The sequence below is a fragment of the Poecilia mexicana genome, unplaced genomic scaffold, assembly GCF_051168715.1.
Source record: "Poecilia mexicana isolate PSO_F unplaced genomic scaffold, ASM5116871v1 scaffold_1, whole genome shotgun sequence".
NCBI lineage: Eukaryota > Metazoa > Chordata > Actinopteri > Cyprinodontiformes > Poeciliidae > Poecilia > Poecilia mexicana.
The window spans coordinates 5,229,598-5,251,798 of record NW_028263370.1 but is presented as its reverse complement, the minus strand read 5'-3'; the positions used below and the strand labels follow the sequence as shown (position 1 = coordinate 5,251,798).

Sequence of the window (22,201 nt, the reverse complement as noted above, 5' to 3'; positions counted from 1 at the left end):
AGGCTGAAAAAACAATATCCTAAGCTTTGAACATGGATTTACTATACTGCTAAATCCATTATCTGAAAATATTAAGAGTGTGGCACAACTGCTTCCACATAAACTGACAAGCTAGGAGAGGGGAACATTAATTTAGAGAACTATCTAAGAGGCCTGTGGTAACTCGTGATGAGCTGTAGAGCTCCACAGCTCAGGTCGGACCATCTGTCCACCCAACAATGATTAGCCGAGTACGTCACAAGTCCAGACTTTATCAAACAATGGAAAGAGGAATGGCACTGTTGTATGAAAGCCATGGGAAGTCCAGTTTAAAGTTTGCACCAAGTCAAGTTGCAACAAGTGCATACAGCAAGTGACAAAATAATTTTTGTCACTTGCATACATAAAATGATATGTGTGGAGGAAAACACTGCTCATTACATCAACACACTTTCCTTGATGCTGCCACCCTGTGGCGATGATTTTCCTCTGCAGGCACAGGAAAGCTGGTCAGAGCTGATATGATGAGTGGTTTAAATAGAGTACAATGCTGGAAAAAAAAGCCTGCTACAGGCTCCAAATAACTTGGGACTGGGGCGGCGGATTACTACTTCCCAGAGTAGGAAGGCTCTGAACATACAGCCAAATGTAAAGGTGTTGGAATTGCCCAGTGGAAGTTCAGATCTAAATCTAATTAAGAATCAGTTCGATTCACAGGCGTCCTCAGTGTAATCTGAGGACGCCTCAGATTACACTTAAGCCGTTCTGGAAAAAAAAAAGTTAGTAAAATTTGGAAAAGATGTGCAAAGCTGGCAGAGAAAAACTTTTAAAAAATTGCAGTTTCGGTTGATGTCAGGTTCCATAAAGTATTAACTCAGCGGTAAGTGTATATGTTTTTCCCATTTTTGAAAAAGACAATTTTTTTTATCCACAACCTAGTTATTATTATTATTATTATTATTATTATTATTATTTATTTATTTTTTTTTTTTACAGAATATAGCAAATTATACTTTTAATTATTTTGTGTTAATGGTGAAAAGTTTAAATTTAAAAAATATATAGCCTAAATGTTTGCAATGCAAACGATTTACTTTTGTGACAAAGGAAATAATTTCTGTTCACTCTTACTTTTTCACAAATTTTTGATATAGAACAAAAACGCAGATTCACAAAAGTGACAATATTATTTTGTTTTTACATAAAAACGTGTTTTTAAATACATTATTTAAACCTGTTACGCCCATTGAAATAAACACTTTAGTTTTCTCATCATAAACATTCCAGAGCAATGTGAGCGAAAGGTGGGGCTTCTCCGCTCAGCGACACTTTGATTGGCTAGAGAACTCATCAAATTCCCAAACCTCGCTCTCTGATTGGCTGCGCCTGCTTTCAATTATTTGTGGAACGCGACGTGAAACCATGTATTTTGGGATGGTCTCTCTCGCTCTTCCCCTCTTTTCCTCTCTCTCTCTGAGCGCTGTAGCCGCTAGCAGTCGGTCACTTCTTGATGTTTTTTCTCCGACTGGACATTTCCATGGTAACTGCGCTGTCTGAGGCTTGATCATCAGCGAGGAGAAGAACCGAGCGTGAGAATGGAGCCGGAGGAGAAAAACCCAGACTCTAAATACGGTAAGAACCCCCCCTCCACCCCCCAGCTAGATCTGTCACAGCTTTCTCCTCGATCTCTTCTCTCCAAACCGGGGCGAAGAAACGGAAACAATGACTGCAATGGATGAATGGGTGTGGACCTCAAGGGTGGTACGCTGATCTGGAGACGTCCTCATCAGCTGTAGTCTGGGTGTTTTTCTCTGGAATTTCTCGAAAATAACTTACTTTTATTTATCATGGAGAAAATGACTATTTAATGTTGTAACAAGATAGTTTGATTTTACGTAGCCTCAGTTCTTTTCTCTTTTTTTTTTTTACAACCGGATAACGGGATAAGTCTACCTTTTTTTTTTTTTTTTTGTAAATTATTCTATGGCTTCATTTGGCTTTTACAAGCACTGAAAAAGAAGGCTTTGTTTAAATAACTTTGAAAGAAACCAGCATCTAAATGTGCGATTTATTATTTGGTTACTGTTTTCCCCAGAGCTTGGAAACCATTTGGGGTGTGTGTGTGTGTGTGTGTGTGTGTATTTGTGTATACTATGGATCAGCATATGGTCGTTTCATTCTCAGCTGCACACAGCCTCCCACAAACAGAGAAACGCATGGATTTGACAGATGTGTTTTGAAACACAACAATGGATTCTCCTTAGATGCACATAATGCCAGAATTCTTCCCTCTACATCAGACAAGCGCATGACTCACTACTGATTTCTTACTGATTCTCCAAAGTTTCAGCCCACATGAACCCTGGTCCTCTTGCGTCTGAGCTGGATTGTTGCTCATACAAGGCTGTTGAGTCATGAAGTTTTAATAACCAACCCTAGCCTTGCTGCAATAACCCCAAGTTAAGAGTTGCAACATGTGATGATAGTCATGGAAAGCCACAATCCCCACGCTGGTGTTTCGCTGGGGAGGAGAACACCAGTGCTGCCTTTCTGCTAAATTCCACAATGCATTGTGAAGGTTTTAGGAGCTGATGAGATGTATTTTTGTTTTGGTATAAATTAACCCCATCTTGGGGATTTTAGCCTCCGCAGACCTTCCTGAAAATGTTAATGGTGAACCAGTCGTCCATTGGGTCTGTCGCGTGTTTCAAAATGAAAAGAGGAGGGGTTTGCTATGGTTTATAAGCTAAAGAAGCACCACTGATCTGACTCTCAGTAAACTCTGTTTTCAAATCTCCATTTGCCAAGCTTCAACATTTGGGTGTTGTCGCCATTTTTGTACCCTTGTGGTTTTGGTTGTTTCATGCACAAACCCTTTCAGGCGGGAATTAAAGGTACTGTTGGGCATTTCACATTGACCATGCGTCAATTCATGCGCCCTTTGGGGACGTTGACCCTTCTTTGACAACTGATGGTTTGAAGTAGTTTTATATAATCTGTATACATTGTAAGATGATGTGAATATATGACTCATGTAAAATTTATCTACCAGCAGGAAGCTGATTGGAGTTATTTTGAGTTATTTGCTCTTCAGTTTTGATTTCAGCAACAGATAAAAAACAGTTATTCAAATTTTTTTTGTTATATTCTGCTACACATATCAGAACTACAATACTGCTGCAAAGGTTTCATTTAATAATATGAGCTCTAATTGAATCAAACAGAAGGGTTTAAGGGTTTTATAAAATAGAGGAAAGGAAGGACATGGTCAAAGTAGGCGTGGCAAATTGGGGAAGTGGGAAATTGACCAGGAGTCTGAGCCTGTTAAGCAGCTGACTTCAGGTTCTACCAGCAGATAGCCTGACTAGCCAGCTGATATCCACTTGTTATATACCCAGTGTTTTTGAAACACATGTACACAGTTTCAAAAGATACATTATTTTTGGCTCCCATTGTTTGTCATTCCTTGGATTCTTAGACAAGGATAAGACTGGAAAATGTTTTTGTATTGCAGTTTGCGCAGTGAAAAGTCATTTCTAGCATTCTTTTAACAATGTAGTCTAACAATGCAGTGAGCTGCGGCATGATCCTTCGTTTCTGAGTTGGTGCTCTTGTTTGAAGGCAGGCTGCAGCCTGCAATACCTGGACTATGTTCAGCCTTGTCTGCTCGACCCACACAGCAGACACGAGTCAGGAGACTTCCAGTCAATATTAGGCCTGCAAACTCCTCTTTATTGACACACACACACACTGCGTCATTTCTTCTTATAGAGATTATTCAGTGTTATTGCTAAACGTTTCAGTGCTGATAATATAGATGTTTTAGAAAAACTCAGACAAACTGGGCTGCTGGATTTGATCCAATCAGTCAGTCATCGTTTGGAGTACAGATTGTGATCTGGGCCAGTTTTTTTTTTTTTTTTTTTTTTTTTCCCAGTTCTGTCTGTAAAGAACCATTAATTTATTTCCTTTAAAACGTATGTAGGCCAACGTCCTGAATAGTGTCTGGAAATAGAGTTTTTAAGGTAATCCCATGTGTTTAAAACACTTACGCACAGCAGCTGCGAGTCTGTCATCTTCTCTAATTATAGTTAATAAATAAGTCTTCATCCTTATTCTTTAAAAAGAGAGATAAACTGTAAGGAATAAGATCATCGGGAGACAAATGCATCTTCTCCCTCTGAGGAACGCACACACAGTAGCCAGAATCCATTAAGGCAGACAGGAAAAGCTTCATCTGATAACCCCTCAGAGCCCATTAGTGGAGCACATCAGCCATGACATCATCACACCCAGTAACACACACACACACACAACACAATTACTCCTGTACTAACATTCACACCCCTTATAAATAATTTCAAGACTCCTAATACTGACCACACTAAAGGCTGGATCGTTTAGGACCAGCTCTAATCCCATACAGACCTGCTGGATGAGTGATGCTGTGCCTGAAGATAATAGGCTGCTTCCAGAACAATAAATAAATAAATCCACAGCATGTGGATGCGCCAAAGCACCTCAGCAAACTACTGCCATGTTTATTTCAACAAATTTGCAAACACATCTGAGCTTGTAAAGTCTTGGCAGAGCAGCGAGATGAAAATCTGTTTGCGTGCTTTCCAGCACAATCAGAGATCTGTTTTTCTGTATAAAAGAGCCGCGTCGTCCTCCAGCTCTGAGGCCTCAGTCTTTCAAATTCATTATGTCCTTCAGTATGAAAGGGAATGGAAAAAGTAGCAATAAAAAGCAGTAAAAAAATTTTTATTTTTTTTTACTTGCCAAATTACTGTTGTTATGACGTTTAGTAATGTATTTGCATTGGCCAGTATGAGATTCTTCTCACGTACGATAGCTTTCAGCAAAAAAATAAAAAGATCTAATATGTAACTTGGCATCAATTTTATCTAAATTGATGCCAAATAAAGATTAAAAAAACTTTATCTCTACTGATATAATGTTAATAAGAATCAATTTTATTTTCCAGGTTTGGGCACACAAAGAAGGAGCTTTACTTCAGTTCCACTTTGCTCTCAGTTAAGATATTGCAAATATAAATACACAATATTTAATATTTAATGTTCTCTGTAAATATATATATATATATATATATATATATATATATATATATATATAAAGAGGAAGACAAGGCTGTATTACTTCAAATATTAAGTGTTCTTCAGATTGACAGTCTGAGCATAGAAACCATTTCTGGGGCAGCTGGTTTGTGTCCAGAATGTGGGGGGTCTGCAGATATTTTAGCTTCCCTTTTCCTGACCCCAGACACGTAACCAGACCTGATTGCTCATTGGAGTCCGGCCCTGTCCCGTTTTGTGGCCGAGCCAAACCACATGATGTCGTATGAACACAGGACAGACTGAATAATGGCCGTGAGGGAGGTGAGCAGCAGTTATTGTGACCGAATGTGCTTCTGGAGTTGCTGCAGGAAGTCTCTGCTGGGCCTTATCCTCAGCAGTGTTAGAGGACACCTCATGTCCCAATAAAGGTTGGTTTCCAGGAACCAGTACTGATCCACAGTCGAGGATGTGTTGTTGGAACTCAAAGAACATAAAAAAAATAACGGCAAATCTTTTAAGTGCTTTGAAGACGCTGTACGTGTCTACATGAAGATAAGCCCAAATGTATTCAAACCCGTGGCAGAGTTAGGTTTAATGCAATCTTTTCATTTTACCCACATGTTTCTTTTGACTGGATGTAGCAATAATATTATGGGAGAAGCCAGCTAGAATCCTGACTAAAGATTAGGTGATAGCAAGGATTGCTTCCAACCCGGAAGACTTGGGGGTCATCACCAGAAATAGATTTCTCTCCGTGTAACCATAAAAAAAAAGCTGGACAGCAAGCATTTCTACTGATTATTGAAAAGAGTGTAATTAATATTCACCATGTTGATTTTTAAAAAAATCAAAATGTAAATGAAAACAAATCTTTTCAAAGCTGATACTCCGCTGCATTGTTTTATTATCTTTTGAGAGAGATCTTCCTCATTTCCTTTCAGACTTCGTGGTTGAATAACAATACATTTTTACTGACATCTGGCAAGAGCTACGCATAATCATACACTCAGCTTTTTGTGATCTAACAGGTATTCTATTACTATTTGACATTAAATTCTTTGTGTGGTTATTTTCAAAATATTGTGAACAGGTGATGTTACAAAATCTGAACGTGGTTACATTAGTTTAACAGAAATGACTTACTTATAATAGCTTACCAATTGGAAACTTTGATTCAGATTCCAACATGATATCATCTTTTATATATATAAAAAAAATCACTATTGCATTCAGGGAAAATAAAATATTTATTTGGAAATAATTGCCAAATAAGACTTCTAACTGGGAGCCAGTGGAGTTATCACAGCAGAAATGCACAAGAAGACATGCGCCGATTTGTCTGCATCAAGCCATGGAGCAGATTAAATCAATAGTTAGTGTATTGTTTGTCAGTCACATGTCATGCACTCCACTGACTACGTAGGACGGCCTTTCTCAGTTGTACTGTTCTCTGTGTAACAATAATGGTTTGGAACCAGAATTAGTGCTTCAATAAGGGGTTTTTTTGTAGCCTATTGGCTGCTATCAAAACAGTGTGAGAAGCTGAATGATGTTATTTAAACTCACAACAGTAAGCTGGGGAGACTCTGAGAAATGAAGCTGCTGTGCTTCGACAAAGCTCTGAAGTCATTTAGGCCACGTGTTATGGAAAGAGAGGGTGTTTGCGTGAAGAGAAACTCCCCTGTTATGTTCGCATCACAAAAATGTTGATTCAGCAAAATGAAAGTAAGAAACAAACTGTCCTTCCTACAAAGTTCCACAAAGTTTATCTCTTGTTGGATGACCTAAAAACAGCACGATACAGACAAGCTGCTGCTGTTGCTGCAAATTTCCTTTATAATGTCAGAGCGACAGGCTTAAGGGAAGCGGTAAAAGAAAAAAAACAAAAAAAAAACAGTAAGGGCTTCAAAACAGTGAAAGAAGGAAGTAAAAAGGCCGTAGGCCGAGGAGCTCTAGAATCAAGGAGACGACGAGAAGCAGCTGCTGAACACCAGCGTGCTGTGGAGGATCGATAAAACTCTCCGTACGACAAACTGGGAGGGAAACCGCAACAAAATGACCACATCTGAAAAAACAGGTACTGTTTCAACTTTGGATTCAGTTCAACAACATGCTGGAGGTTCTGTTTGAAACAAATTATTAGAACTGTGGATTTTTGTTTCAAGCAGTTTTGATGGATTCTTGTTCTGGGGTCACATTTTGCTTTTGAGTAGTCGGATATTTCAGCTGTGTCTGCGACATTTTGGCAGGAAATGTTTGGGTATCCTGTGTGCGTGCGCGCGATGTGCAAGCACTGTTTTGGCTGGAAGGTCATCATGGCTGATGCCTTGTCTGTTATTGATCATTTTCCACACCTTACCATGAGCTTAATGTAGCTTTGTTACCATAAAGTGTGTGAGACAGAACGTGTAACATTTCAGAGGAACTCCACTAAATCTTGCTTGCAACAGAATTTCTCCATCGAGCTGGTTTTCCTCTTACCGAGTATTCAGGACGTGTGATTCTTAAGTCTTTTGGCTCGTTTGTCTTACTGTGACGTATTTGTGGTCAGCGTGGGTCCGGCTGAAGTTTCCTTCCTCTGCCTCGTCTGAAGGGTTTCCATGGAGGCTGGCGATGCCCGCAGGGAGCCCTCCGCCGTCGCTGGGGAGCCATTTTGTGGGTTGTGAGGAATGACAGTCAGGCAGAAAAATCCTTTTGTTCTGCAGGAGTCTTAGTCAATGCTTGGCCTGACTCTTATCAACTAATCACGTCATGTCTGGGAATATGCTACATGCAACAATGTGAACTAGTAAAAAATATATTTCTGCAGCAAAAGGCTGGATTTATTTGTAATTTTTTTTTAAATGCACTGATCAGTCATTTTACTGAATAAAATCAATTTCTGGTTTCCTTTGGGGTTTGAGTTGCCACAGTCTGCTGGGTGGCACAGGTGTGGTTCAGCCAGGACCAGTGTTGCTGCCCATTGCCTCTTCTAGTAGGGTGTGTTCTTTGGCTTTGTGGGGATTTTAGAGTGGGTGGTGCAGCTGCATCCTCTGCTTGGCTGTGGTTGGTTGGTTGGTGGGTGGGGAGTGGGAGTTTCCAATGTGTGGATGCAGCAGACTCTGAGGGTGATGGGAGTCGGCTGGCTTGGTGTTGGCAGGTTCTACTTCTTGAACCCGTTTTTGCTTGGGTGGAGCGCTTTTGCTTCCTTAAATTTCTGCCTCCACTTTTCAAATTAACGTTTATAAATGTGTTGTTCTGACTGTCACTTCTGTTATTTAGCTTACTGACTGACTTGGTGATGCACGCTGGTCCTTATTATGTACTGCCTTATAATATATAAAAACGATTCATGTTTTCAGTTCATTTTGCATTGCTAATGAAACTGCTAGCAGTGTATGACCACATTACCAAAAACAAATGTTTTAGCTTATTTTTTTTTGTATATCCTTATAGTTTTATTAATTCAGTAACAGCAATAATGAGACAGGAAGTGCAGTGGCATGCAGAAAGGAGAATTATGCAAAAATAGCTATGTCTTCAGTATGTTGTGGTTGTGTATGTCATACCACTGGTTGCAAACATCTGACTTTAAATGATAAAATTAACCATGAAACAACACCAGCTGTGTAAGGAGTCTTTATTTATAAAGCTATGTACCTCATACTTCTTGTACTTTTCAAAGAAACTGTGTGTGCTGTATCCTGACCACCCAGTGTGTTCTTTAAATGTTTTTCATTGGCTTCATGTTTTGTACTGTAGTCAAAAAATAAAAAGAAAAAAATACTGAAAAATGCAGTTCTCTAAATCTAAATGTATGAGACGATGAAATTGTTTATTTTTTTCTGTCCAAAAGGAACATATTCTTTAAGTCAAAAATTACATGTATTGACTTAAATGTTCACCTGCAATAACATTTGATTAAAAGTTGAATATTTTCCTGCATATCCCACCTGCTATAGAACAGACCTGATGAATATAGTCCATAAACAGTCAGCAGGTTTGAAACTGGGACCAGTCCAGAAGCTCTATGTAAACGTGCTTTATCGTTTCCAAACCTGATCTTAAACTGGTGTTGCTGGTCACAGTGAAGCAAGTTTTACATCAGCATGGCCTGAGGAGATGCAAACCAAGAAAGAACCGCCAGCTTTAAGATCAGAACCTTCAGCTGATATTTTCAGCTGTCCACTTGGACAGGTTAATGGGTCTTCTGGAGAAAAATATTTAGGGTCAAAAGAGACAAAAACCGAACTGCTTGACCGCTTAGAAATGTCCAAATGTTTGAAGAAGTTAAAGGGAGGCTTTCAAACTCATTAACACTGTGCCATTATTTTAAAAAGTAAATCCAAGTTCTTTGAGGATGTCGTAAACTGCAGTTATTATGATGGCAGGCATAAACTAACTAACCACTAGATCATATTAACAATATCAGCAAACATAGCACTTTTTAAAAAAAATACTTTTATTGTGATGATCTATTGATATTGCTAAAAAAAAAATCTTATTCTGCCATGCCGTATTACCCACACTAGCTTAATTAAAGGTATTCTTTAAAATTGTGCGACTAATTTCAGTCGTAAAATTGAAGGAGTTCACCTCTAGCCCAGAGTTGTGCTCAGCTTTGATGTGGAGTCTTACTCGTTGTGTAAATTATGTGAGTGGTTACGTGGTAAGACAAGAGGGGGTATCTAAAACTGAAACGACGTTCGGTTTTAGTTCTGCCTACTCTTCTCGCTGCATATGTTGCCATCTCATCAGAGAGAGGACACATTTAGAGCTAAGAAAGATTTCTCTCTCTGTTTTTGTTTCAGGGGAGTCCAGGAAGTTTGATCCCAATTTCAAAGGGCCGATCCAGGACAGGTGAAAGCATCTGTTTTACTCATTTAGTGTGTTTATATGCGTGTGTGTTTTCTTTTTTTTAATTTATTGTAAGGCCAAAGTAGCACCATGATGAGTCTGATGCTTTTTTTTTTCCAGGGGTTGCACGGACATCCTCTGCTGTTTGCTCTTCATCCTCTTCCTGTTTGGTTACTTTGCTGTTGGTATCCTCGGTAAGAATCGTCCCATATCACTCTAATCCTGTTTTGATTCTGTTCAAAACCCATAAATATCTTGACGAAGATTGACTTTATTTAGATTTTTACAGACTTAAATGTACATATGGAAAATTATGCAGTCCTGTTTCCTTGTACAAGAAAAACTACTAAAAATACAGAAGCATTGTTTAGGAAAAGAAACTCAGCGCAGAATCTCGATTAGTTGCACTTTTGACCGACCTTATCTGTCTTTCACCCAACTATGAGTCACTTCTGGTCAGCTGTGTTGTTTTTTTAGATTACACTTCAGTAAAACAGTCCTTGCTTTGCGGCAATGTGTCAAGGGACACAGATTGAATCGTTTAAGACAGATGGCTGCATATTTGCCTTTTTTTTTTTGTTTGAGCAAACATCTGCAACTTCTGCTTTTCTGAGATGCTTTCGTATGTTTTTCCTGATAAACACACTGTTGAAATTCCTTCTTTTATCAAGGTCGTTGCTGATGATCAGTTGATCAATCCATTTGATTAGCAGAGCTGAACTATTGCTTACACCACTTCTGCATTTTATCTGCAGAAGTGGTTTTTGCTATCTTATTAATTTACTTTTGTCTCTGCTACTTTATTCTAAAACCTGCTAAGTTTATGTAAAACCTCCAAACTGAAGCATTTCATCCCTCTGCAGCCTGGTCTCAGGGTGACCCCAGGAAAGTGATTTACCCCACAGACAGCAGAGGGCAGTTCTGTGGGCAGGCCGGGACCGCACTGGAGTAAGTCACCTGAAATATTAAAGGTCGCTCACGGACTTGTGTAACTTCCACATATACGGTTTTGCAAAAGCATTCGTACTCCCTGAACTTTCTGACATTTCCTCACTATACAACAAAACATTTCAGAATGTTTTTACTGAGATACTATTTTGTAGACATAGTGCAGCACAACCGTGCTTGGAAAGGAAAATTATTTATAGTTTAATTTCCATAGTTTCACAGATTTTCATTTAGGTTTCAGACTGAAGCAGGGTGAACTCAAATACATGCCCCACGTTTTAGACATACAGCGCTGGAAAAAATTAAGACACCATTTAAAATGATCAGTTTCTCGGATTTTACTTTTTATAGGTATATGTTTGAGTAAAATGAACAAAATGAACATCTTTTATTCTGTGAACTACTGACAACACGTCTCTGAAATTCTGAGCAAAAATTTAGTATTTATTTGCAGAAAATGAGAAATGGTCAACATAATGAAAAAGATGCAGTGCTTTCAGACCTCAAATAATGCAAAGAGAACAAGCTCATATTCATTTAGAAACAATAACACCAATGTTTTAACTCAGGAAGAGTTCAGAAATCAACATTTGGAGTAATAACCTTGAGGTTTTCAATGGGGGTCACTGCAGTGGTCTCTTGCTTTTTTCCAGAGCTCTCATTTCATTTTCCTTTCCACTTCATGATTACAAAGTGCTCTGTTTGGGTCTGTCACTAAAAAATTCTTGCTGTGATCTGTGCCATTGTCACGTTACAGGAAGAAACCTTTTCTGTTTTACTTCAACATCCTGAAATGTGCCAGCCCCCTGGTGCTCCTGGAGTTCCAGTGTCCCACCCCGCAGGTCAGGAAGTGTGGCTACATCTGGTTGCTGTGGCGTCTTTACAGAACCGATCAGTGGTTCATGCCCGCCTGCTGTTTTCTGTTCCCAGATATGTGTGGAAAAGTGTCCTGACAGGCACTTGAATTTGGTGAAGGCCAAGCTCGGCAGCAACGAAGACCGTGAATACTACTCAAAATTCTGCAAGGAGGGAACTGACTTCACCGCACTGGTACATTTTGAAATAATGAGGTTATTCACATTAAAATGGGTCAGACGTATAGAGTTATGCATGCGGTATGAGGGGATCTTTGACTAAAGCTCTCGTTGCATGACTCAGAGTCCTCCTGAGATCCTGAGGGATGCCCTGTGTCCTGCCATGCTGCTGCCCAGCAAAGCTTGTAAGTGACAAGCTTTCACTTCTTATGATGGCGTCTCTGTTAATTAGTTTCTGCTGCCAAGAGTTTCAAAAAGTGATTATGGGCCTGTCTCCACAGTCACACGGCGCTGCCTGCCTGCCCTGGGAAAGCTGAGTGGCGGGGTGGTGGTTGTAGGCAACGAAACCTCATTTTTAGACGACGAGAACAACAGAGTCAACGCCACAGACCTGCTGGAGGCATCAAAGTGAGTCCGTAATATATGGAGACACAACATACTGTTATGTTACTTAGTTTTAACATTTATATCAGTATAGCGGTTTATGAAATGTGCATAGCTATTAGGTGCTGTAGCGATTCCTCGAATGATTCGAGTACCTCAGTTATTAAAAGTCGTCGAGGAAAATTTAAAGCTTCATGAAATTACGTTTTATTATTTAGCGTACCGCGTTGCGGTCGGATCGTTATTTGTGTTGGGCCCTAATAGTTAAAGTTTGTCTCGGGAAAACATTTTATTCGCTCCATCCAAACACGCCAACCATTGAGAAGCATTTTATGTTCACCAGCCTACTGTGACTAATAGATCACTTTTCTACCGAAAACAGACAGCTTCATTTGTTTCATTACTAAATGGTGTTCTTTGACTATTGTTTTAGCAGGTAAAGATTTTTTTTTTTAAATAAATAGTTTTGCAATTTTAATTAATGGAAAAAATTGGACAGTTGGACATTTTTGGCAGCTGTAGCAAAATGCTCAGACAGAAATCAAAACCTTCTTATAATCGCTAAACAGTTTTTTCCATCATTGTTGTTTTGTTCAGACATTGAACTGAGAAATATTGCTCTTAAGAGATATAAAATAAAATGAAAAATATTAAACTAAGCACACAATACTTTTAATACAATTTATTTGCTTGATAAAGGAGTTTATTGTAATAGCTTCATTAATTTTCTTGCCGAGTTGAATGACTCCATCTAGACCATTTACTGTTTAATCAGTGGAGTATTATGATCCATTCATCTGATGTTTTCTCTTGAAAGGAAGTCGAACGTTGTTGTGGAAGCTCGTCAGGTGGCCATGAGAATCTTTGAAGACTACACTCAGTCTTGGCACTGGATACTACTGTGAGTTTACTTACCTGTACTGGTCAAATAAAAGGTTAAGTGTTGTATGTTAAAGCTCTGAAGAAGCTTTCAATTTCCTCAAGTGATTCAGTTCACACTGAACCGAGACGTACAGATTGCTTTAGTTCAGATTCACTGATGTGGTTTCTGAGAGGCATCGACCATTTACACTGACGCCTGATTGGTTGATGGTATTCCAGTTAATAACGTAACTCGTCAATCTGTTCTCGCTCTGCAGCGGTCTGGTGATCGCCATGGTCGTCAGCTTGATTTTCGTCGTCCTGCTGCGATTCTTGGCCGCCGTCATGGTCTGGGTCATAATCATTTTGGTCATTCTTGTCATCGGATACGGTAAATCCTGCTAGCTCCAAATGCTAAAATTAAAGGTCGTCTTTAAAGCCAGTTGATGGTACTGACAAGCTTGAATGTTTTTAGGGATTTTCCACTGCTACATGGAGTACGCCGCCCTGAAGGGAGAACCGGGCGCAGACGTCACCATCCGTGACCTGGGCCTGCAGACGGACTTCTCCGTCTACCTGCAGATCCGGCAGACGTGGCTGGCCTTCAGTAAGACATTTTCACCCTGATTTATCCCTTTCAATTAACCGGCCATTCTTAATTTTAATTTTCTTCGCAGTGATCATCCTGGCGATTGTCGAGTTCATCGTCATCCTGCTGCTCATCTTCCTCAGGAAAAGAATCCTGATCGCCATCGCTCTCATCAAAGAGGCCAGCAGGTCCGTACATGTCGGATGTGGCACATTTTCATCCGGATGTGTCGCGTGTTCAGGTGTGTCCAGGAGCAAGACGCACCTGAACGCAGAGCCACTGAGCCAGGAGAACTTCCTATGGAAAAGACGAAAATAAAATTGAGGGAATGTATAAAGTTAAAAGCAGCAGCAACTTGGTCAGTAATACATCTAGGAGTAAGACACAGCAAAACAAAGAATGAATAAGTTGAAAATACCTTCTATGAAAACAAAACTGTAATAATTAAAATTGGCAGGAGAACAGATCACCGTGAGGGAAAGTGGTCATTAAATCCTCCTGCTGTCTAAGCCCACAGCAGCATAACCGTAGAAATGATGTGAATTAAGTCAAAATGTTTTTATAGCAATTTCTATGTGCGAATATCAGAGTAAAGGCATGTTGCAGAATAACGAGCGTTTCTTTTGTCAGAGCTGTGGGCCATATTATGTCGGCGATGTTCTACCCGCTGCTGACCTTCGCCCTCCTGGCTGTGGTGATCGCTTACTGGGCCATCACTGCAGTGTATCCTTTCATCAGCCACCCCTCGTTTTGTCACGTGACGTTTTCAGTGACGACACTTTGTCACCTTGACGCCTCTGACCAGATTCCTGTCTACGTCGAATGAGCAGATCTACAAAGTGTACAACAAGTCCGATTGCCCGTTTGCGAAGGACACCTGCGATCCCAAGGTGATCCCACAATGTCCTCTTTTCAGTCAGGCTCATTTTTCAAAAGCCTGTAACTGTACTGACGCTGTAAACAGGTGGCCTTTTAGTTGGGAAAGACAATCTCCGCATTGATCCGCCTCTTCTCCTTTTTCCCCGCAGACATTTAACACCTCCAATGTTTCAGCCCAGTGCCCGGACGCAGAATGCCTGTTTGCTTTTTACGGTGGTGAGACGCTGTACCACAGATACCTCATCCTGTTTCAGCTCTACAACGTCTTCCTCTTCTTCTGGTGTGCAAACTTTGTGACGGCGCTGGGCCAGGTGACGCTGTCGGGAGCTTTCGCTTCATATTACTGGGCCTTCAAGAAGCCAGATGATATCCCTGCTTATCCCATCTTCTCCTCTCTGGGACGGGCTCTTAGGTTGTTGGAAACCGTGTTTGCTTTAATCACCATAATTAAAAAACATTCTTTTTTTTTTTTTTTTTAAATAAAAGCAGGTGAATGTGTCCCAAATGGGGCATATGTTGAGGTCTGCAGGTGGTGCCTCAGACCACGTGACATGGAAAACTGTGACTAATTCTCGTCTTTGCTCTCCTCCTGTGTAGATACCACACAGGCTCCCTGGCTTTCGGCTCCCTGATCCTGTCTTTGGTCCAGGTCATCAGGGTCCTCCTGGAGTATCTGGATCACAAGTTGAAAGGTTGGAAAAACGCTTTATTAAATCTCGTTTAATAGTGGCTACGGAGATTTGCTAGTCACAAGTAACCCCGGTTACCATAGTAACCCAAGTTATAATGACCTAAATCCTTCCACCGACTCTGACCAGCTTCCATGAGTCTGTGGCGTGTTCGGGTGATGTTCGCTGTCGGCTTTCTTTCTCGCTGCGCGTTGCGTTTCGAACGTACGTCCAGAAGTTCCATCTTGGTTTGACCAGAGCGACGTCTTCCACATGTTTATCGTGTCCCTTTGTGGCATGAGTATAACCTTTACAGGACATCTTGACTTCAACTTTGTTTTCACGTTTCTGTAAATGTTAGATTTGTGGAGTGTGTGAACAATAGTTGTCCCGTCAACACACTGAGCTGTGGAGCTCTGCAGCTCAGACCTCTGGGCTGCTTCTTTGATTAATGCTCTTCTTATCTTGTTTATGTAAACGCCTTGTCTTAGCAGGTGTTCAGTTGTTTTTATTTTTAGAAGGCAGACTCTGTGACAGATTCTAAGATGAGATGGAAATCTTGTTTTTTTATATATATACACAGTATATATATATATATTTTTTTTTTTATTTATTTTTTTTTTTTTATTTATTTTTTTATCTCTGTCCCTGAACTGTCTGGTGTTTTCCTCGGTCCTCATGACGCCATCTGTTCTATAGTTTCCACTTTGCAATTATTCACTACTTTGTGAATAATTTGTGTTGGTCTATCCCAATAAAATGCATTGACGGCTGTCATTGTAACATGACAAACTGTGAAGTTAGGGGTATTGGTACTCATGGCAATATCTGCTCTTACTGTGTGTTTTGTTTTGCTAGCTGGTCTAATCAGTCTCAGACCAACATATTTGTGTGTCATTGTTCATATTGCTATGATTATGCACATCGATTTCTTCCTCTCTCATCTCCATGCGGTGGAGAATAAACTGAAAATTTGCACACATAAACGTACTTGTTCACCCTAAAGTGTTGCACCATTTCCCTTCCCGTCCTCCAGGTGCTCAGAATAAGTTTGCTAAATTTCTGCTGAGCTGCATGAAGTGCTGCTTCTGGTGTCTGGAGAAATGTATCAAATTCCTGAACCGGAACGCCTACATCATGGTGAGCTGCTGCAACTGGATACTGCTGACTGGTGGCTCTTCTTTCCCAAGAAGTTCACCTCTCGTTATTTTTGTTTTCTCTCTAGATTGCAATCTACGGAAAAAATTTCTGCGCCTCAGCTCGAGACGCCTTCTTCCTTCTCATGAGAAATATTATCAGGTTTGTTTTTCATTCACTAACCTTCTTAATACAATAATTTCATCCCCGGTACTGCAGCGACATGACAGCGCTGTTAAACTCAACACTGTGTCCACTCTAACGCAGGGTGGCGGTTTTAGATAAAGTGACTGACTTCCTGCTGTTTCTTGGGAAGCTCCTTATTGTTGGCATTGTGGGTAAGGGAGGTTTTTATTAATAGACGGAAACACTCTGGAGACATCCGTGTGTTTTTCCCCCACCCCCCACAGTTCAAATAAACTATTTTTGCTTCTTATCTCTGCGCAGGGATTTTCTCTTTCTTCTTCTTCTCTGGAAGAATAAAAGCTGTAGAGGACGCGGCTCCATCTCTCAACTACTACTGGGTGCCCATACTGGTGAGAACAGTTGTGGGGAAAAAAGCTTAAAAGAAATCGTTAGCATTGTAATAAAGTAGCATCTTGAATAAATTTGAGAAAACTACAATTTATTTACTCATTTATCTTGTGATTCAAGACGACGTTGGTTTTATTAAATCAACAGAGTAAGTACTGGTACTCCTTTCACGTCCTACAGAATAAATTTGATTAAAATACGTTTACCTTATCTATACTTTACATATTTACTGTATGCACTGACAGCAGAGGAACCAGTAACTGTAGTAGCAATGATTATGTTAAAAACAATCATTTCTTAATGCATTGTTTTCCCCCACTCAACCTTGCCGTTTTCTCAGAGCGTCAATGTGTCTCACTGCTTGGGGCGGCACAACCCTGAGGTTTTCCTTTTCCTTACCTACAGTCCTGTCGATACACAGTGAGCACCTCAGGGTTGTGCTCTGTTGGGTTGCCAATGTTGTTATCGGAGTTGCACCTTCTGGTTTGGTGCTTCAAAGAAGGCTGTTTCATTGCTTTAAGAAAATTTGGACAGCATTTTATTGTCTCTGGGTCAAAATCTAAATTCCTTAGACTGATTAAACCTTAAACCAATGCACCGCACAGAGACTCTTTAAAATACAGCTTGAGATTTATTAAACCTTTTCTCTATGTCTGAGAGATGCAGCAGTCAGGATGCTTCTGGCTGTGACGCAGCGAGGTCTGATTTTTTTTTTTTTTTTTTATGGACTAGAAAACATAAACATTAAATGAAGAGATTCAAATATTGTCCCCATTTAGATCTCACAGGACTAACATTTATCTTATTTTAACAAAACAAAAAAAAATTGCAACAAAGTGTGTTCAGAAAAATAAGTTCTTCGTCTTGATGGATTGGAGAAAAAAATGTTTTTTTTAGATCCTAGGCAGACTGCATGGTGCTTTCCTAAAACTTCCAGTTTCAAATTAGACTATTGATATAAAAGATGAATTATTTTAATATGTTTATCAGGGGGTCACTATGTGTAGAGTGCTATGTTTAAGACAGACATAATCCTGAATTTTCAGATATTTTTTTGTTTTTTTACTTCCTGCTTTTCTCTTTGCAGACAGTAGTAGTGGGATCCTATCTGATTGCCCACGGCTTCTTCAGCGTGTACGCCATGTGTGTGGACACACTCTTCCTGTGTTTCTGTGAGTCGGATAACCAAAGACCTTCTGCTCCTATTCATGAGCTGCTTGTGTTGCCTTCTTGCTGCTCTGTTTCTCACTGCTCTCCTCTTTGTCTCCTGTTAATTTCACTTTCATACATTCCCTCTGCATTTTGCGTTTTCCCCATCCGTTTTCCATTAACCCATTCTGAATCGATGCCACACATCGCCAAAAGGCGAAGACTTGGAAAGGAACGACGGTTCGTCCGAGAGACCTTACTTCATGAGTCCGGAGCTGCACGAGATCCTCTCCAAGACCAGGAAGGTGGAGGACGAGTGTGACGGCGTCGAGGCGGCGGATGCTGCCAAACAAGCGGACGAGGTAAAGGTGGATGAGGAAACGCCCCTCCAGCAGCAGGACGGCGAGGTCCAGCTGAAACAGCAGACCGTGCTGAAGGAGGAAAATGAGGAAAAGCAGCCTGTGGAGTCCATCACTGAGGACGAGAAGAAGGAGAAGGAGGAGGAACAAGTCAGTCAGGCGGAGGACACTGAGAAAAAAGAAGAGCCAGCTGTGAAGGAAGCTGCAGCAAAGCAGGAAGTGAAAGCAGAGGAAAAGGCAGCGGAGCAGCCGGCTGCAGCTGGGGAAGCTGAGGAAGTGAAGAAAGTGGAAGAAAAAGAGCAACCCAAGGATGATAATCCTCCACCTGCACCACAGGAGTAGATGCAGCAAAGCAAGGGAGGCTCGCTAGACCTCATAAAGCAGAAAGAGTCGAAGTTACGTCCCTCAGCTGTGTGATATGGACCTGTTAAATGTACAGCATTCAAGCTAAAGTGTGCGGCTTTGCTGAGACTGAGAGCTGATGTTCCACCTGGAGAAGGCTGGCCGGAGCGAAGGCCGAAGGAGATCGAAAGCCCAGTGCATCTCTGTAGCTTGAAGAAAACACACGCACATGCACACACACACACACACACACACACACACACACACACACACACACACGGAATCCTTTGTGTTGGTTTTAGAACAGTGTTGGTTTCTCTATCGTGAAGGTCTGTAACACATAGTGCGTGCTGAACCCCGTGCCTGATTACCGTCAGTGTTTGTCGTCTCGATCCCATTCGCCGGAAGCGCCACAGAACCAGAACCATGTTTACAGTCAGAGAAAACATCTCAATCAACGGTGAATCACTTTCACAGTTTACAGAAGTACCAGCTGATGCCAAAACTTTTCACATTATTTGATACTCTATAAATACTGGACCTTTTCTTTTATTTATTTTTTTTTGATAGGAAAACTTGTGTATATATATATATATATATATATATATATATATATATATGCACTGGTGCGTGTTTATTATGTATCTTTTGGCTTCAGTCTTGTTGAGACTCTCGCTACGATGGGACTCCATATATTGTATCGCCACCTACTTGCCTTGGTATTTTGGACTGGCGTTAAGTGCTGTGATTGTCCGGCCATGATGCAGAAATCATGACCTCTCAGACTGTCTGGACCCCGACCCCAAACCTCCCGGTTGTTTACAGACCCCTCTTCTTGCCTTGCTCTGTCCCTTCCCTGAATCTCTCCGTCTATTAAGTGCTGCATGATATTAACATGGCCTTTTGAATGCTCGCAACTAACATCTTAGGTGTCTGGAAGCTTTTGTACTTCTTCTTCTTGTCTGTCATGCTGTGAAAGCTGTAAGCTGATATTTTTACCCCCCCACTGAAGTCACTGATGACATTCCATATTTACTGGGTGTAATTCCTGATTGCAAATACTCGTATTTAATAATTGTAGTTCTGTTATGGGTAAACACGTGAAGAATGATTTGGGTTTGATGGTTGGAAACAGGTGAGTTTTTGGATCCGAGACAAAATGGTGAGTTTCTTTGTCTACAGATGAAATGACTGACAATTTGACAGAAGTCCATTTAATTGTTTAATTGTCATCTTTTGATTTGTGACTCCCTCCAACAGGATACAAGGTGTATACATTCTGGACTTTGTGTGATTGTAATTTGTGAAAAAGTCTTTGAAATCCCTGAAGAAACATTTGAAAATGGAGCGACTAAATAAATTATTTGAATCTAAATGTCCACTTTTATTTTACCTGCTTACTTTGTCAGATGTTTATATACCAGGATTATATCATAATCCTGGTATATAAACAGGATTATAAAATAATCTTGTCCTTAAAACCCAATAGTTTGGACTTTAACTTTTAAAGAACACTACCAGCTGTCAAGTAGGATGGTGGCAGCGTCATCCTGAGGGTGGGTTTCACTGATGGTCAGATGCAAATGTCAGACATTACTAAAAAAGGAGAGCATAATGAAAAAGCTGGACTACTTCTTAATTCTTCAACTTCACTTCAAATCACCCCAAATACAAATCGACTGGCTTTTGGTTGGATAGATGGGCACTAGCAATAAGCTTCTGAAAAGGAATTTCCAAAAAGGCAACGATTAAGAATTTATGGAATATTCTGGAAACCTAACAATTTAAATGGATTTTGCTATCCATTCTGCAAAATAATCAGCCAAAAGTCTGGAGAAGATATTGGCTCATGGATAGTTTTGTGTCTTTCTACATAATATAGACCCTGTGTAAATTGGGGGGTAGGAGGGATCACAATAAATTCCAACTTGCGCTCTCAATTCTCTTTTCAAAAATCTTCGTTCAGTTCACCAGTAGTGGATTAAACCCACTTTTGCCTGCTAAACTCCCTTCATTGTTCATTGCATAGATTCATTGTGATGTCAGAAATATTCCTCAATGAAATTTGGCCTGTATTGACCTCATCTCTTGCTGGCTGCACATCCGTGATCAAATCTGTTCTACCACACCCCAAAGTTGCCATATTGGATTGGTATCTGGTGACTGTGGGGCCCCTGGAGCACAGGGATATCATTGCCACGTTCATGAAACCAGTTTGTGATGATTTAAGCTTGGGGACACGATGTTTTATCCAGCTGGAAGTTGCCATCACAATATGGGTGGTCATAAAGTGATGGACTTTGTCAGTAACAACACTGAGGGGTGGAGGGTTTACACCAATGTCAATGCTTTGGTCAGACTCAATAAAGGCTCCCGCTGTCCCATCTGAATACCCGGCAAGTCGACTTCACCACTTTTAGATTGCCAAAATGCACGGCGTTAAAACATAGGTTCACACATGACTTTGGAAGCCCAAAATGAATAAGAATACATTAACTTCTAATCAAAACTGTAGGTTAAATTGGAATCGGTGTCAGGAAAACGTTTTTAACTTCTATTTCCGTTTGTCACAGTGGAAGACCTGGAACGCAACGATGGATCAGCCGAGAGGCCCTACTTCATGTCGCAAAATCTCCTCGACGTCATGAAAAAGTCCAACGACACACCCAAATCTGTCGACTAACTCCCCATGTGTGTGTCTGTAAATCACTGTGCCATTTCATTTGATTGTTTCTAGGTATAAACGAGGAGACTTTTTTTTTTTTTTTTTCCTTTTTAACATGTTAACTTCATACTGTTGATGAGAAATTGCCAACACAGGCATCTTTAAGTACATAAGTTTGGGAATTATGTTTGCTAATTTAAGTGCAACAGAATGCTGAAATGCCTTGTTTTATAAATGTCATATATTTTATTCTTACTTTTCTGTTAATTTTATTCCGACACTCAGAGAGCATGGAAACTTTTATAGGTCAGACAGAGAAAACTTTAGATTTACAAGCTTAACCAAATAAATTGCACTGTTTCAAATTAACTCACCAAAGTGGTAGAAAAGCCATTAAGAGATTATGAATAGCCCAAGTGCTTTAAGCTTGATACTACACTTATTTTTTTTTATATTGATGTTTTTAATGTCTCATTGACTATGTAACATTTTTATTGTGATAATTTTGACTTTATTGCCTGTCTTTTGTTGATAAATGTTTGTTTTTATTGTAAGTTTTGGAAATGGAATGGAAAGCTCTCCAGTTTGTAAGATTTGCAGTAAACAAGATTGTTTTCTCATAAGCGATTTTTTTGTTTGTTTGCTTGTTTTTTTTATACATCAGAAAAAAAAATTAAATTGTGAAAAATGTATGCAATTAGTAGCTAATAAAATTCCTGAAACCTGAAAACATGAAGTTGTTTGGAGGCAAATCATTTA

General features: G+C 40.1%; 1 protein-coding gene across 3 annotated transcripts; it reads left to right on the top strand.

Moving 5' to 3' along the window:
- Window positions 1-1,418: 1,418 nt before the first annotated feature.
- Window positions 1,419-22,172, top strand: slc44a2 (solute carrier family 44 member 2 (CTL2 blood group)). Of its 3 annotated transcripts, none has more exons than XM_088013425.1 (22): window positions 1,419-1,611; window positions 9,848-9,896; window positions 10,014-10,087; window positions 10,757-10,841; window positions 11,599-11,683; window positions 11,772-11,891; window positions 12,000-12,060; window positions 12,157-12,283; window positions 13,077-13,160; window positions 13,399-13,511; window positions 13,596-13,727; window positions 13,798-13,897; window positions 14,340-14,432; window positions 14,515-14,599; window positions 14,738-15,000; window positions 15,186-15,280; window positions 16,293-16,396; window positions 16,482-16,555; window positions 16,661-16,731; window positions 16,841-16,929; window positions 18,015-18,099; window positions 18,293-21,255. In XM_088013425.1, the coding sequence occupies exons 1-22, from the start codon at window positions 1,575-1,577 to the stop codon at window positions 18,775-18,777; spliced, it is 2,511 nt and encodes an 836-aa protein (XP_087869551.1). In that variant the 5' UTR covers window positions 1,419-1,574; the 3' UTR covers window positions 18,778-21,255. The 3 variants fall into 3 exon arrangements, with proteins under 3 accessions (XP_087869551.1, XP_087869624.1, XP_087869592.1); XM_088013498.1 differs by lacking the exon at window positions 18,293-21,255 and adding an exon at window positions 21,351-22,172 and having other exon boundaries at window positions 1,428-1,611; XM_088013466.1 differs by lacking the exon at window positions 1,419-1,611 and adding an exon at window positions 6,465-7,134.
- The last annotated feature ends 29 nt before the right edge of the window (window positions 22,173-22,201 follow it).

Excerpts from the sequence above, each read along its gene's own strand:
- slc44a2 (XM_088013425.1), top strand. The coding sequence starts at position 1,575 with ATGGAGCCGGAGGAGAAAAACCCAGACTCTAAATACG. Across the intron at positions 14,600-14,737 it reads AGGACACCTGCGATCCCAAG|ACATTTAACACCTCCAATGT; the intron begins GTGATCCCACAA and ends TTTTCCCCGCAG. Across the intron at positions 15,281-16,292 it reads TCTGGATCACAAGTTGAAAG|GTGCTCAGAATAAGTTTGCT; the intron begins GTTGGAAAAACG and ends CCCGTCCTCCAG.